This window comes from Chiloscyllium punctatum, chromosome 45, assembly GCF_047496795.1.
Source record: "Chiloscyllium punctatum isolate Juve2018m chromosome 45, sChiPun1.3, whole genome shotgun sequence".
Taxonomy (NCBI): Eukaryota; Metazoa; Chordata; class Chondrichthyes; order Orectolobiformes; family Hemiscylliidae; genus Chiloscyllium; species Chiloscyllium punctatum.
In genome coordinates this window covers 35,094,752-35,111,457 of record NC_092783.1, presented here as the reverse complement: position 1 = coordinate 35,111,457, position 16,706 = coordinate 35,094,752, and the positions used below count along the sequence as shown (strand labels likewise).

General features: G+C 41.0%; 1 protein-coding gene across 1 annotated transcript in view; it reads right to left on the bottom strand.

The window, feature by feature from the left end:
• The window catches only part of LOC140467277 (diphosphoinositol polyphosphate phosphohydrolase 1), a 78,960-nt gene extending 62,550 nt beyond the window's left edge, over positions 1-16,410 (bottom strand). The window contains exon 1 of the mRNA XM_072563530.1: positions 15,994-16,410. Coding sequence (XP_072419631.1) covers positions 15,994-16,092 — 99 coding nt within the window. The 5' untranslated portion in view covers positions 16,093-16,410. The remainder of the gene's footprint in view (positions 1-15,993) is intronic.
• Positions 16,411-16,706: the final 296 nt, after the last annotated feature.

Below are 16,706 nucleotides of genomic sequence, written 5' to 3'. Positions count from 1 at the left end.
CCCAGTCAACTCTTTGGAAGAGCAGAGTGTTATGTCCAGTGTCTTGGTCTCTATAAAAATCAATCAAAAAACAGTTTAGCTGATCATTATCACACTGTAGATTGTAGAAACTTGCAAAATGCAACCTGGCTATCCCAACTCCTACTTTTCAATACTAACTATAATTATTCCAAAGCGAAGAATTTAAATGTTTTATCAATTACTCTCTCGACAAACAACACATTCAAATGGGTTAGAATATTTAGTTTGAAATTGCTTTGATTATTAATAGAACAGTGGAATTTAGACGAGTGGTAGAGTAGTACAGAACTGGGATTTAGAATAGCACCTAGACTGATATTGACTATTCTTCGGTGAAAATCTAACACAAGAGACCATCTAGCAAGCTGTAAATTAATTTTAATAGAAATTTATTTTTAATTAGATTGTTGCCAGAGGGTAAAAATGTCAGTCAATGGGGCAGTATATTTCTTCAGTGGAATGTGGAAAATTTGAGATTGTTTGAACATCGACGACTACATCTTCAGGAGGTGTGCTCAACTACAGCTTCTGTAAGGTCACGCAGATAGGTTAGAGTTGCAGTGGGACACACTTAGGAGCAATGCCGGTGGTGGCAAGTGTCATAAGCAGGACCTTGAGAGATATAATCACACCCAAGATTCATGCAAGTAGATGGGTAACTGCTAGATGAGCAGGCATTCAGTGCAGGAGTCCCCTGTAGCTATCCCGTTCTCTAACGAGTACAGGGCAACCTTGACTATCCAAAAGACATGGGCGGGAAGTATTTTGTTCGGATAATCTAATGTTCAGATAATTGAATGTTCAGATAACAGTTTAATGAAGCATTGGGACCTTGAGATCTTGTTCAGATAATTGATTTTCAGATCGAGGTTTTACTGTACATTGTTTTGCATACTATTGGCGTGGCAGCATATCAGGGAATGGTGACAGCAACAGCTAAAATTGTGACACCATATTTTGCTCTGTCATACAGAAGGGAGGGCCAAAGAGCAATACAGTAGTGGTAACTGGGGATTCCAAAATCAGGGGCAGTGTTTTCATTTCCATGGCCACAGAAGGGACTCCAGGATGGTATGTTTGCCTTCTTCGCGCCATGGTCAAGGATATTTCTGAGCAAGTACAGGACATTCTCAAAGTGGAAGATGAACAGCCAGAGGTCACTGTACACATTGCTACCAATAACAGAAGGAGGTAGAGTGATAGGGTCCTGTAAAGGGAGTTCAGGGAATTATGTACTAAGTTGAAGGATGGTAGTTCAGGGATTACTCCCTGAGCCAAATGCCAGTGAGAAGACAGCATCATTAAATATGTGGCTGAAGGGCTGGTGTAGAAAGGATGCTTCTGAGAAGCGGATCATTGGGATATCTTCCAGGACAGGTGGAATCTGTACAACAGGAAGGTTGCATCTAAAGTGGAGGGGCACTAAGATCCTGACAGGGAGGTTTGCTAGTGTCACTTGGGAGCGTTTACACTAGAGTGGTTGGGGAACCACAGTACTAGATTGGCAAATGAAATGACCAAGGAGTCGTCAGAGACTAAAACCAGTAAGGCCAAGAATCATGGAATCATAAAATCCCTACAGTGTGGACTCAGCCCAATGAGTCCACATCAACCCTTTGAAGAGCAGCCCACCCCCTACACTAAAATCCTGCATTTCCCCATGGCTAATCGACTTAGACTGCACATCCTTGGAATCTATGGGAAAGTTAGCATGGCCAATGCACCTAACCTGCACATCCTTGAACTGTAGAGATAAACAGAGCACCTCAAGGAAACACACAGACATGGGATAAATGTGCAAACTCTACACAGTTGCCCGAGGCCGGAAACAAACCAGAGTTCCTTGTGCTGTGAAGCAACACTGCTAACCATTGAGCCACTATTCCACCCAAAAAGAGAGAACAACAGGGAGAAGTTATTAACATGGTGGGACTGGCTGTCTGAAGTGTAATGGTTTTAACAATTTAACAAGAAAGACAGGTGAACTTAGAGTTTGGTTCAGTGCGCGCAACTCTGATGTTTCAGCAGTTCAAAGACTTGGTTGTGAGAGGGACAAGACTGGCAGGTTAATGTTCCTGGATTTAGATGTTTCAGGCATGATAGAGACGGATGTAAAAGAGGTGTGGGAGTTACCTTATGGATTAGGGAGAATATCACAGCTGTACTGAGGGACAACACCTTGGAGGGCTGATCTAATAAGGTCATGTGAGTACAGCTCAGGAAGAGGAAGGGTGCAATTCTGCAAGATTGTATTACGGGCCTCCCAACAGTCAGTGATCAAAAGGTGAACAGCCACGTGGGCAGATTATGGAAAAATGTAGAAACAGTTGTGGTGGGTCATTTAAATATCCCCAGTATTGACTGGAGCTTCCTTTGTGGTAGGGGCTTAGATTGGTGGGAAGATGCATCCATGAGGCACTAGGAAAATAGCCCAACTAGGAAAGGGCCATATCAGACTTGACATTAGGGCATGAGCCCAGCCAGACGACTGAAGTTTCAATGCAGGAGCATTTCAGTAACAGTTATGAACCAGGTCTGATTCCGCTCCCAAACCCCATCCCCCACAAAGTATTGTAAGCAGACAGTCTAAACCCCAACATTTATAGTTATTTAAAGGTAAGCATAAGGTGCTACGGTCCAGATGTGATTCAACTGGTCCATCGCTAAATTTTAATCAAAACACACTTTATTCTTACAAAAGTTAAAATATTTAAAAAGGTATAACTTTACTGTAGTGAAATACTTAACAAGATAATGTATTATTGAACCACTAATCATCAACAGTGCCAATACAGGTAACATCCATAAATACACCCTTTGGCAAAACAGTTATGATTCTCACATGCTGTCTCTCTCTCTCTCTCTCTAGTCCAGAAGAACCAATTTGCCCCTTTTGATTTTTTAAGAGGAGGTCTTGCTGTCTAAGACTTTGTTCTGGCAGCCAGGAACTCAACCCACAGCAGCCAACAGAAACTTTCTCAACTAACTGAAAGCAAAGGTGAAAACTTTCCAGGGTCTGAGAAGTCCTGACCCCACTCCCTCGTAATTCTTTCATCTCATTTTTAAAAATGACACTCAAAGCTCTATCATTAACTGCATGTCTGAAGGAGACATTTCAACACAACTGTGACAAACCCCCTCTACAAGAGAGACAGCACAGAACACCTCACAAGGGCACTGTCTCATCATAGGAATAGTATTCATAATGATACAAGTTTTAATTTATTTAAAGATAAATACAAAAGAGTAATCCTCAGCTGAACTGGGCAAAGGCTAACTATGACAATATTAGACAGAAACTGGGAATGCAGACTTGGGGAGGTTGTTTAAGGGTAAATCCACATCTTTCATGTAGGTACCTTTTAAAGGCCAGCTTATTAAAGCTCAGAAACAGCACGTTCCTATGAAAATGAAGGATAAAGATGGCAAGATTCAGGATCCTTGGATGACAAGAGAAATCATGAGCTTAGTCAGAAAGCAAAAAGAAGCATCTGTAAAGTTGAGGAAACTGAAGACAGAACACTAAGAAACAAAGAAAGCAGGAAAGAATTTAAACAAGGAGTTAAGAGGATTTAAAAGGGGCCGGGAAATGACCCTGACAAAACAGAATTAAGGAAAATCTCCAGTTTTTTAAATACATAAATGGAACAAGAGGGGAGCGAGGGAAAGGGTAGGACTACTTTGGGGCAAAGTAGGAAATTTGAACATAGAGCTAGAGGATGTGGTTGAGGTCCTTAACTTTGCAATACTATTACACAAAGAAGAAAAACATGGGGTATGGTATGTCTTGACAGAGCTATATTGATACTTAGGGTGTGTCAATATTAAGAAACATGAAGTGTGTGTTTTGAAAAACATTAAGGTAGTAAAGTCCCCAGGATTCATGGAATTCACAGAATCCCTACAGTGTGGAAATAGGCCATTTGGCCCAACACGTCCACACCGACCATCTAAAGAATAACCCACCCAGACCCATTCACTACATTTCCCGTGACCTACACATCCCTGAACACTATGGGCAATTCACCTAAACTGCACATTTTTGGACTGTCGGAGGAAACCTGAGCACCCGGAGGAAATCCACGCAGATACGGGGAGAACGTGCAAACTCCACACAGGCGGTCGCCCGAAGCTGGAATCAAACACTAATCTCTGGCGCTGTGAGGTAGCAGTGCTAACCACAGCCACCATGCTGCCCATGGGATCTAACCCAGAATACTAAGGGAGATGAGAAAGGAAATGCTGGGGCCTTGTATGAAATCTTTGTATCTTCTTTAGTCACAGGCAAAGACCCAGAGCACCTTGCTGTTCCTTTGTCTAAGAAGGGCAACAGGAATAATCCAGGATTTACAGGTCAGTGAGCCTTACATCAGTGCTAGGGAAATTATTGGAGAAGATTCTTCGGGATAGGATTTATTCACAATTAGCAAAATATGAGCTTACTAGCGACAGATAGCATGACTTTGTATAAGGGAGGCTGTGCCTCTCAAACTTGATTGAGGCTTTTGAGGAAGTGACAATCATGACTGATGAGGGCAGAGCCATGGATGTTGTCGACATGGATTTTAGTAACACCTTTGATAAGGTCCCTCATATCAGGCTGACAAAAAAGGTGAAGTCACATAGGATCCACAGTGAGCTGGTAAAATAGATACAGAACTTGATAGGTTCTTGTTGTCTAGAGGAATTAAGGGCTACGGGGAGAACGCTGGCAAGTGGAGCTGAAATGCGCATCAGCCATGATTGAATGGCGGAGTGGACTCGATGGGCCGAATGGCCTTACTTCCACTCCTATGTCTTATGGTCTTATAGAACTGGCTTGTTCAGACAGAGTAGCAGTTTAACATAGAACATAACAGCGCAGTACAGGTCCTTCGGCCCTCCATGTTGCACCGACCTGTCATACCAATCTGAAGCCCATCTAACCTACACTATTCTATGTACATCCATATGCTTGTCCAATTACGACTTAAATGTACTTAAAATTGGCAAACTACTACCACTACAGGCAAAGCATTCTATACACTTACTACTCTTTGAGTAAAGACTACTCTTGAGTAAAGGTGCTTGTGTGACCAATGTTGTTTCACAGGAATCAGTGCTGGGACTCCCTGTTGTTTGTAATATAAAATGATTGAAGGAGAATGTAGATGGTCTGACCAGTAAGTTTGCAAACAGCACAAAGGTTGGGAAAGCTGCAGTTTGTGAGTATGATTGCCAGAGATACACAGCAAGAAATGGATTGGCTGGAGTCTTTGATGGTGAAATGGCAGGTGGAATTTCATTTGGACAAACAGGAGATGATGCATTATACCCCCCAAAATGCATTGGGAAGTAAACAGTAAATGGCAGAATCCCTTAGAAGCACTAACACACAGAGGGATCTAGGTATACAAGTCCACAGATCGCTAAAAGTGGCAACACAAGTGAATAAGGTGGTCAAGAAAGCATATGCTATGCTTGTCTTCATCAGTCGAGGCACAGTACAAAAATTGCCAAGTCATTTTGCAGCTGTATAGAACTGTAGTCAGGCAACATTTGGAATACTGTGTACAGCTCCAGTCAATACATTATCATCAGAAGGATGTGGAGGCTTTGGAGAAGATAAAGAAACTGTTTACCAAGATTCTGCCTGGTTTAGAGGATATTAGCTGAGATTGGCTAAACTCAATACCTTTACATTTGCACCATTGGAGGCTGAGGGGTGACCCAAGAGGTTTACAAAATTATGACAGGCATTGATAGAATGGATAAGTCAGAGTTCTTTTCCCAGGGGAGAAATGTCAATTACTAGAGGACATGAGTTTAAGATAAAAATGGGGACGTTCAAAGGAGATGAAAGAGACAGGTTTTTCTAAACAGATGCTAGAAAGTGCCCGGAATACATTGCCAGAGGTGGTGGTGAAAGCAGATATAATAGTAAGACATTTTAAGCAGGTTTAAAAGGCATGTTGACAGATGCATGAATAGGCAGAGAATACAGGGACATGCCTGGAGGTAAAAGTTTTCAATTTGGAAAGGGGTCATTTGTCAGCAGAGGTTTGGTGGGTTAAAGGGCCTGTTCTTATGCTGTTGTTTGTAAATAAGATGCAAAAGAAAGTTAAACTGTTGTTACCTAAATTTGACATACTTCCAGTTCCTAACATGAGAAAAATGAAAGCAAACTTGACTATTTGCAAGGGGCCTAGTTGCTTAGATTTTGTATTTCAAACTTCCTTGGACATTTAACATAGTATGCATGGTCTGATTAACGCTTACTGCAGACTTCTCACCTTCTAGAGATTTCACCATGTATCTATAAATACCCTCCAGACTTCCAAGCAACTGCAAGCAAACAGATGTTCAAAGTGATTTTGGTGACAAGCAATTTTTGGCCATATGTAGACAGTGCACGGATACAGTATAGAAAGCACACTTACAGCACATTGAGTTAAAGCAAACAAGATGCTGTCAATTTAAGGACTACAAATTTACTTAATATGGTTGAAAACAGAATTCAAAGCGTTTGACTGGAGAAATTTCAGGCCATACTCTGCTCAAATACGTTCAAAATCTGAAGCCCCTTGTGTTTTTTTTAAATTGCCAAGTTTCAATGTCACATAATTTCACATCTGTCAAGTGTTGTATGAACTGATACATATGGTGCAAAGTCTCTCCAAATGCCTAGATCCTTGCAGTTCAGAAACATTTTGCAGTTTTCTGGTGAATTTTAAAATGATGATCAAAACTCAAAATAAAAACCTGCTCAAACCTGCAGCAATAATAGTCGAGTCCTACTGTTTATATGCAAATCATTCTGAAACTTCAAGCAAAGATTACTCTGTGCTGCCAACACCTTTTTAGAAACAGCATCTACCTCCCAGGCTCACCACTGAAATGTGATAAACAGCATGTCGTTGCTATTTTTCTCCAGTATTACAAACTGTACTCAAAGTTAAACTTGTTTATTTCAGTCCATAAGAATCCTTTTATCATCATGATATGGGTTAATTGCTGCTAAACGCTACCTCTGGCCCCCAAATTAAAAACTCTCTAACCCTCTTTCTATAACCAAGCTTTTTGTCATTTGCCCCAAAACCTTATTTTGTGATCCTATCAAATATTCTCCAATAATACTCCTGTGAATTGATGTGCAACAATTTACAATATCAAAAAGGTATTATATAAACATGAGAAGTGTTTGTTTATTCAAGTCTCAGCTGCTGGTTTCTTGGTTGCAACTTTACCAGTTTGAAGTTCAACAACTTTTCATGCAAAGAAAATTGCATATCCAAAGTCAATTGTATATCAAATGGCAGACAATATGATATAGGTAAAAACAACGACTGCAGATGCTGGAAACCAGAGTCTATATTAGAGTGGTGCAGGAACAGCACAGCAGTTCAGGCAGCATCCAAGGAGCAGTAAAATCTATGTTTCGGGCAAAAGCCCTTCATCAGGAATACAGGCAGAGAGCCTGATGGGTGGAGAGATAAGGGAGATGAGGGTGGGGATGGGGAGAAAATAGCATAGAGTACAATAGGTGAGTGGGGAGGGGAGATGAAGGTGATATGTCGGGGGGGGTGTAGGGTGGAGTGGACAGGTGGAAAAGAAGATAGGCAGGTAGGACAAGTCATGGGGGACAGTGCTGAGCTGGAAGTATGGAACTGGGGTGAGGTGGGGGAAGGGGAAATGAGGAAATTGTTGAAGTCCACATTGATGCCCTGGGGTTGAAGTGTGCTGAGGCGCAAGATGAGGCGTTCTTCCTCCAGGCGCCTGGTTGTGAGGGAGCGGCGATGAAGGAGGCCCAGGACCTCCATGTCCTTGGCAGAGTGGGCAGTGTGGTTGATTGGTGTGGGTGTCCCAGAGATGTTCCCTAAAGCGCTCTGCTAGGAGGCGTCCAGTCTCCCCAATGTAGAGGAGACCGCATCGGGAGCAACGGATACAATAAATGATATTGGTGGATGTGCAAGTACAACTTTGATGGATGTGGAAGGCTCCTTTAGGGCCTTGGAGGGAAGTGGTGTGGGTGCAGGTTTTTCAATTCCTGCGGTGGCAGGGTAAGGTGCCAGGATGGGAGGGTGAGTTGTTGGGGGGTGTGGACCTGACCAGGTAGTCACGGAAGGAACGGTCTTTGTGGAAGGCGGAAAGGGGTGGGGAGGGAAATATATCCCTGGTGGTGGGGTCTGTTTGGAGGTGGCGGAAATGTTGGCGGATGATTTGGTTTATGCGAAGGTTGGTAGGGTAGGTGAGCACCAGGGGCGTTCTGTCCTTGTTATGGTTGGAGGGGTGAGGTCTGAGGGCGGAGGTGCGGGATGTGGACGAGATGCGTTGGAGGGCATCTTTAATCACATGCAAAGGGAAATTGCGGTCTCTAAAGGAGGCGGCCATCTGGTGTGTTCTATGGTGGAACTGGTCCTCCTGGGAGCAGATACGGCAGAGGTGGAAGAATTGGGAATACGGGATGGCATTTTTGCAGGAGGTAGGGTGGGAAGAGGTGTAATCCAGGTAACTGTGGGAGTCGGTGGGTTTGTAAAAAATGTCGGTGTCAAGTCGGTTGCTATTAATGGAGATGGAGAGGTCCAGGAAGGGGAGGGAAGTGTCAGAGATGGTCCAGGTAAATTTAAGGTCAAGGTGGAATGTGCTGGTGAAGTTGATGAATTACTCAACCTCCTTGCGGGAGCACGAGGTGGTACCAATGCAGTCATCAATGTAGCGTAGGAAGAGGTGGGGAGTGGTGCCGGTGTAATTACGGAAGATTGATTGTTCTGCATAGCCAACAAAGAGACCGGCATAGCTGGGGCCCATATGGGTGCCTATGGCTACCCCTTTGGTCTGGAGGAAGTGGGAGGATTCAAAGGACTAGTTCGGCCAAACAAATGAGTGTCGGTGGAAGGGTACTGTTGGGGATGCTGGGAGAGGAAGAAACGGAGGAATTGGAGGCCCTGGTCATGGCGGATGGAGGTGTAGAGGGATTGGATATCCATGGTGAAGATGAGGCATTGGGGGCCAGGGAAACGGAAGTCTTGGAGGTGGAGGGCGTGGGTGGTGTCTCGAACGTACGTGGGGAGTTCCTGGTCTAGGGGGGATAGGATATAGTGTCGAGGTAGGTAGAAATGAGTTCAGTGGGGCGGGAGCATACAGAGACAATGGGTCGGCCAGGATGGTCAGGCTTGTGGATCTTGGGAAGGAGGTAGAACCAGGCAGTGCGGGGTTCCTAGACTATGAGGTTGGAAGCTGTGGGTGGGAGATCTCCTGAGATGAGGGTCTGTATGAACTGGTAGATGATGGTTTGGTGATGGGGGGGGTGGGGTCATGGTCAAGGGGGCAGTAGGAAGATGTGTCCTCGAGTTGGCGTTTGGCTTCAGCGGTGTAGAGGTCAGTGCACCAGACTACCACTGCGCCCCCTTTATCTGCTGGCTTGATGGTGAGGGCGGGATATGCACTACTACAGAAAATAATTGCCCAATTTTCAAATCTTTACAGCTACTAGAAAAGTCTACTTTTGTTTCAGACTAGATTCATCAAGTTATTCTAAAATCATTTATGTGTTCATGGATATTTCCTGTGAATGAAGATTACAAAGGACAGCATTTGTTTCAGAAAAGCAATCAGTACAGATCCTGGAGTCTTGAGAGACCTCTGTGCAACATAAAGAGACAGAGTAATTGCTACAACTGGGCTAACTATGTTAAGATAGGTACATAACAGATAATGGAACTGTGATCTTATGAAGGTGAAGGTGGACAGTTGAGGAAATGCACCTGAGTATCATGTGATCAAACAGGTCACATTCCAACTCCATTATGATTTAAATCCTGCAAGAAAAGAAGCTGCAGATTCCAGGAAGGAAAACAGGAAATGTGAGATCAAGGAAGTCATAACTCTAGATAAAGCAGAAAATTCAATTAGAAGTACCAGAGGGCAGTAGAGAATGGATTGAGAATAAACCAAAGCAAAATACTGACCAAAGTCTCAGACATGAATTCTGAATTCTCAGCTCCCAAAATATCAAAAACACATCATTTTTACTTTTTCCCCTTCCCCAAGAACCAGGAAAGCAAGATGCTCAGAGAAATGTGTGTCATATGCTAACAATTGTTTTTCAGAAAAAAAAGAATCCCCATTCCTTATTTGGTAACATATTATAAAAATGAAATTTCTTTTTACAGTTTTGAATATTCATGAATGAACATAGAAGACTGGGTTTCACAAGTGTGCCATTATTTAATTTCTATAATACCCTGATATATACAAACTACATTAATGTTCAACCCATAATTGACTTATATCAGTACTTTATAATACACTGAACTGTAGGTTCAAATTACACATTACTAATTATGCTACATACCTTATGATATTCAATATACCTGACTCAGTAGATTAAAATATAACGTGGGCTCTCTAAACATTTGACCTTAGCAACTGCAACAATCAGAAAAATATATGACCAAGCTTAGAAATGATTTGTCAAACAATATGGCACAAGAGCTAAGGATCACACTAAGAGATAGTGAACATGTAGTCATCTTGGAAATTTTGTAGAAATGGTTACAATTTTTAATTAAATCATATCCTGATTCAATCTTACAGTATTTTTACAAATCAGAATGCTAATATCCCTTCTTCCAAACACACAATTTTAAATTTCTATATTATTTGTCACTACTGTTAAACATACCACATACTATTATTTTTACCCCATTGAAATCTACCCCATAACAATGCCTTCCCATTTCAATTGAAGTATGTAATTCTTTTGCCTGTTTCTTGTGTAATTTTCTCTTCAGTTTCCTCTCATAATGCACACTTCTGCTGACTAAATATTATTCATATTTTAAAAAATGATTTTTCTATGTCTTATATTTCACTCCACTTCATGCACAATATGAACCTTTTCCCCAAGTCAGCATGAGTTCAGGTTATCACTTGGCTCAGTGTAATCACTGCTCCACAGGAGCAGAAACAAATACAACAGATGACATAAAAAATGAGTTAGCAAAATTCTTAATCCACAAAGCATTTTTACTTTATTCCAAGGTGTTTTACTTCCAATATTTAGGTCGTGGCTTATATAAACTTACTAGCCGCAGATCAACCAGCAACAGGTCCTCCTGGATCTCTTAATCTAGTGCCAGAAGGACAATTCTGTTGACATGGTAAATACACTAATCTGCCTCAAACAGGCATGTGCTTGCTTCATTACATTAAATAAGCTATGTTTAATTCTAGGAACGCTGCACTAAACCAGTTCAGAATATAGGTCGCTCTGGTATAACATACATTCCTTCAACACAAATTGGCTATAACACGACTGACAAATTGTGAATGCTGCTAGGATAATGTAAACTTTCTGATCGGGTATAGCAATTTTCTACAGCGACCTTTTACAATGCAACTTTCTATAGTGGTTTCCCATATCACGATTTTCTGTAGACAGAGGTTGCAGAGGAAGGAAACTGTCACATTAAAGCATAACGACCTATTTGTTCTAAGTTCATAATAAAAATTGACCATATTCTTTCCTTTTTATCATACAAAACCCACAGAACAGCTGCAATTAATCTATTTTTCTTTTACTTCAATCATAAGTCAAACACAACATGTGCACTGTGAAAGTATTACTTATCTTAAAATGGCAAGTGCTTGGCTTACATCACACATGATTATCAGCACACGTGTAAATCTGAGAACACTTCCAACCAAGGAAAACTGAAATGTTTCTAAGTTTGAAAGAGGGGAGAAAAAAAACGAAGTCTTCTTAAGCAGTAAAATCAGTACAAACTGTGTGTTAATTAACAGACATTCAGTTGAATAATTAATACTTTATTTACTGAAAAATACGCAACAGCCAAAATGTTGGGAAGCATTAACATATCTCCTTAAGATTTACTCACGATTACTCAAATTACAATAGAAATTCAGAGCTTTTAACTTCTTTCTCTTTCCCTCCCATCACCACTCAAAAGAAAAAGAGAAACAAGGCAGATTTAAAAGTGAAAAAGAAATCAGTTATTTTATACCACAATCAGTACCTCGTATAACTTCTTAAGTACAATTGTCGATGGCGGTGGTCTGTGGATTCGAGGATGACATCTACTCAGCGTTGCAAGTTTTTGCCATGGGGTCTTCCTGTGACTGACTAGGCCGATGCTCGACCCACAGATTTTTGGGTACATGGAAGTAAACTGGGCAAGACAAAACGTCTTCTGCCATGATAAAGTTTTGCAGCACAGCAAAATCCTGTGAAGTCCATTGCAGAAAAAGTCTTATTATATATTAGAAAGCAGCATCATTCAGTCATGCAGTGCTCAGTTGCCAATAGCTGGTAAGACAACATCCCACTTTCAATGCATAAATGAAGCTCTACTTCATAATATCCAATTTCCCTTGGGGCTTGCTGACCTAATCCTCATCCAAAGGAAGCTAACACTAGAACAGACAATGCAGAAATAGGAAGAGATTGCATCTATACAGAAAATTCCTGAATGCACTGTTGCCAGAATCCTAAACTGGCACAATGCTGTAATATGAAAAGACATTTTGCTAATAAGAAAATCAAGACAAATCTGTGATCACAGAAAGAATAAAGGCAAAATTCAACACTATCAAAACAAGCAATGCACTTTAAACATATTTTGCAACCTGTGTTTGTAACCTAAATTTAAATTTTTGTACAAATTATCCAAACAAGTGACAGTTGCTGAGATTTACTGGAAAAACAGCGAGCAAGTTACTCAGCAAAATGCAATGTCACTGTGGTTTGAACACAACAAAAACAGTACATGAATGTATTACCTATGGATGTTGCATACCAAACATGAGCCACATATAGAAGCAAAATTATTGAGTATTTGCTTAGCATTATGGATTATTTCTGGCAATGGATAGAATGAAAAAAAAACAAAACTATAACATTTTCAACCACAAGAGCACTGTAAATTTTGCTCACAAGTGCATGATTGAAGTTTAAATCACGTTGTCTTCAACTTAAATACATTAAGTATTCACTAACTTCATTTCCATCAAACACTAAATGAAACGGCACCAATCAACATAGCAACTGCCCAACACCATCTCATTCATACAGACAATTTCAAGATACAAACAAATGATTTCCACCTCCAAATAAATAGGATTTTCAATACAACAAATAATGATGTTCAAATTACTACAAGTTATATTTTCATTGCGGGTTGAAAACTGGATGGGAGGTTTATAACATTTTATTTGGAAATTGGTTATAAAGTTGGATCTCCAAATTATTATTATTTTTTAAAATGCACACATTTTAAAATACTTTTTCTGTTTTAAATGTTGCAAGCTTATGACAAGCTTACGCAAACTGCTAGAAATTGAGATTTTATTGTATTGGACAGCCAGTTGTGCAGTCTCCACTTTGCTGCCCTATATCTCTGGAATTTTCTGTAGCAGAGGAATTTGAGTACAGTATTGTCATTCTATTAACCACAACTCCACAGTTTTCATTACTAAATGGCATGTCTACACATTAATTTCAGGGTGGCTTGGGAAGTAAGGTCAAACTGGAGATAGATGAGCATGCTGAACAGCAGATTACTTAGTCCAGGGAAGTAAAAAAATGGTATTGGGAAGAGGAGTGGGAAGAACAGTTTTAAAGTGCCCATAAACACAAGCATTGCAAAATCACAATAGAAAACACACGAACCAATAATAATTTGCAGATCTTAAACTTGGTTGATAATTACTGTAATTACTTGTTGCTAGGTTGTATTATCAAACATTTTCAAGCTACACTGCTTCAAAACCTTCTGTTTCTTAATTACTCTACTATTATCAGTGAGCTACTATACTGTAGTTTAGGTTTACTGGCATTAACTGAAACTATTGAGAAAAATGATTCATTAATTAAAAAAAACCTTTCCATATTTCCCATACAAATTTAACACCTCATTGGTAAATTACTGTTTCCGCTCAGGCTTTTACCTAACATTTAATGTCACAATTCAAAAACAGCTTCTTCAAGTAAACTGAAACTTGCTCTTACACATTTTACAAACGAGATAATGTATGCTACAATAGATATTGCAAGTTTTGCCAGCACTCTATCCTGATCACATTGAACGATAAGTAAATTATACAAGTATAGTTCTAGAGTGCAAGCCCAAACTAATATTTACTTATAAGTGCCGCAGAAAGTAAGAAGCAATACAGTGCTTGATTTCACTGTTCATAAATTGTTCTTAAGCAAGAAGTCTTAAGAGTTCTTCTTGACATCCATGGCCAAACATCACATGGACAAATGCTTTCACAAAATTTTTAACTTCCAAAAATGAAATTGGTAGCACTACCAAAGAGTCAGCGGTTATAAAATCAACGTAGCCATACAAAGATTAAGCATAGAATAAATTCCATTTGAAATTCAAAGATTTTTCTCAATTGAACAGTGTCACAAATTAAAATCAAGACATTCAAATGTTTATTCGAATCAAATTATTTGTATGAAATTTTCCTATTTCCTACATTCTACAAATTGTCAAATAATCTTCTGATACAAGCACCTTCTGAATACATGAATTAAATTACAAAAGTCAGGTAGGAAGAATGACTTGCACTGAAATTCAACTAAAATTAGTCTCACGGATTATCATTTCAGTCAGGTAAAAGAAAACCTGGGCTCAGGTACAATTATACACAGCTGACATTAACCTTTCAACAAAAAGCATTAAACACAGCAACTTCACTACTCAATGCAAAGAGCACCAGTTTTGACACACTTATATAAATTGAAATAAATCATACAACTTTAAGATGTATGACGCTCAAACTAACTAAATCTCATGCAATTTACAATCCATCCATCAACACATCCCCAAGTCATCTTTTATTCCTTCCCAAAAAGTGGTCAAGAAAAAATTTATCTGAGTTACTGGAGATGCAAAGGAGAATGTTCTCACTGACAACCTAGTTTAAATCGAGAGTGACTTTAATAATCATGATGCTTTCATACACAAAGCCAAGGCAAGTTGAAAACTAAATTGTAAAATGCAACATTTCAAGAATACAGATCAGTTCGAGCCACTTAAGAAACGTAGATAGACGCTGAATGTCTTTGCAAACACTCTCACACCTTAGGTCATTTTAACTTTTCAAATATTACTAAGATCTTAGCTGCATATGTTATAAACATTGGATTTCGGGTATAGTTTCAAAATGGTGAACTGTAATATTTTTGTTAAAATCTTTGTCGGTATAAAACAATTATCTTCTTTACCTTGCTACTCGCAAAGCTGCCAGCCCACCTGCCGTTTTAAAAAAAGTCAACCATAGCTACAATGGACAATTTGCAACAAGAAAACACTCAGTGTTCTACGCTATAAGCACAAATTACTGTTCAAAGGATTTGCACTTTCATTTACTTTTAAAACAAATGTACTTGTAACTAGTCAGAACAGCTGGAAAGGGAAGGATTTTTTTTTCCACCTACGCCTGCGACGACAAATGCGAAAATTCCGACCATGAAAAGTGTGGAGGCTCTGCAGCCTCATGATACTAAAACAAAGTGTCTCACCGAACTGGACAGACGCGATTCTCACGAGTCCACGATCCTCTCTGTCTGGCCGAAGGAGAGAGAGAGAAAATGCCTTCACTGTGAACCCAATTCATTAAAACGTCGGTCAACCCCGACTGGGTGGCGTTACCGTTAATTTTAGTACAAAGCAAAAAAGCGCATGTGGCATCACTCCAAAAACAAAAAAAAACCCTCAACCCTCCCTTCCCTGGTGTAATCGATCACGGAATGTGAAATAAAATGAAATGCTCAAGCAGGAAGAATTTCGGAGAGAACAATAAGCAAGGCCTCCCCCCCCCCCCCCCCCCCAAGGAGAGGTGCTTCCCCCTGCCCAGGATAAGGCCGAGGTGGAGAGCAGGCGTGCTGGGCCCTGGGGAGACTCTCTCTCTTTCTCTCTCCCCGCAGCAACGCCGCACAAACCAGGTCCCAGAACCTCTTACCTCCTCTTCACTCTCGTTTCTGAAGCACAAACAGGCCGCTCGCTTCTTGTACCCGTCCCCATCGTAAGTCCGAGTCTGGTTTTGCTTTAATTTCATCATTTATGTTATTTCAGTAAACTGTCTTGTTTCAATTCTACACTGTGTTTCCTTCCCTCCCCCGCAAGAAAAAAACTTCGCATGAGCAGAGAAGCAGAGGCCTCCCTCGGCTGCAGATTATAATTTTTTTTGTGTGTTGAACGACGAAGGAAGACCGATCCTCAGCCACCGGGACCACCTCGCTTCATATTGCCACAGCCGCTCTCTCCGACACCAGCGCCGCCGCCGATACTACGGTCGCCATCATCATCGTCACCTCCGCGACTCCTCCTGCTCCCGCCGCCGCCATCTTAGCCGCACCGCGCCTCAACCGAACCTGCTGCACAAACGGGTGGGCCGGAGGGCTTGGGGGCGGGGCCTCTGTCCAGCCGCAGCCAATCGGTGACCAGGATCGCGTCCCGTTCACCAATCACTTCCGCGGCGTGCCGCAGCCCCGCCCGCTTCCCCCCTCGTCAAGCAGGTTTGGTGGACAATGTCTGTGCTTTGTTTCCATCAATGAACGCTCAGAGTCTAGAGGGGGCGCAGCGGGTCCCCTCCCCCATCAATCTGTAAGACCAATGTGTGTGAAGACAAAGAGCAAACCAATTTTTGTGTATAATTGTGTCTTCCTTAAATGT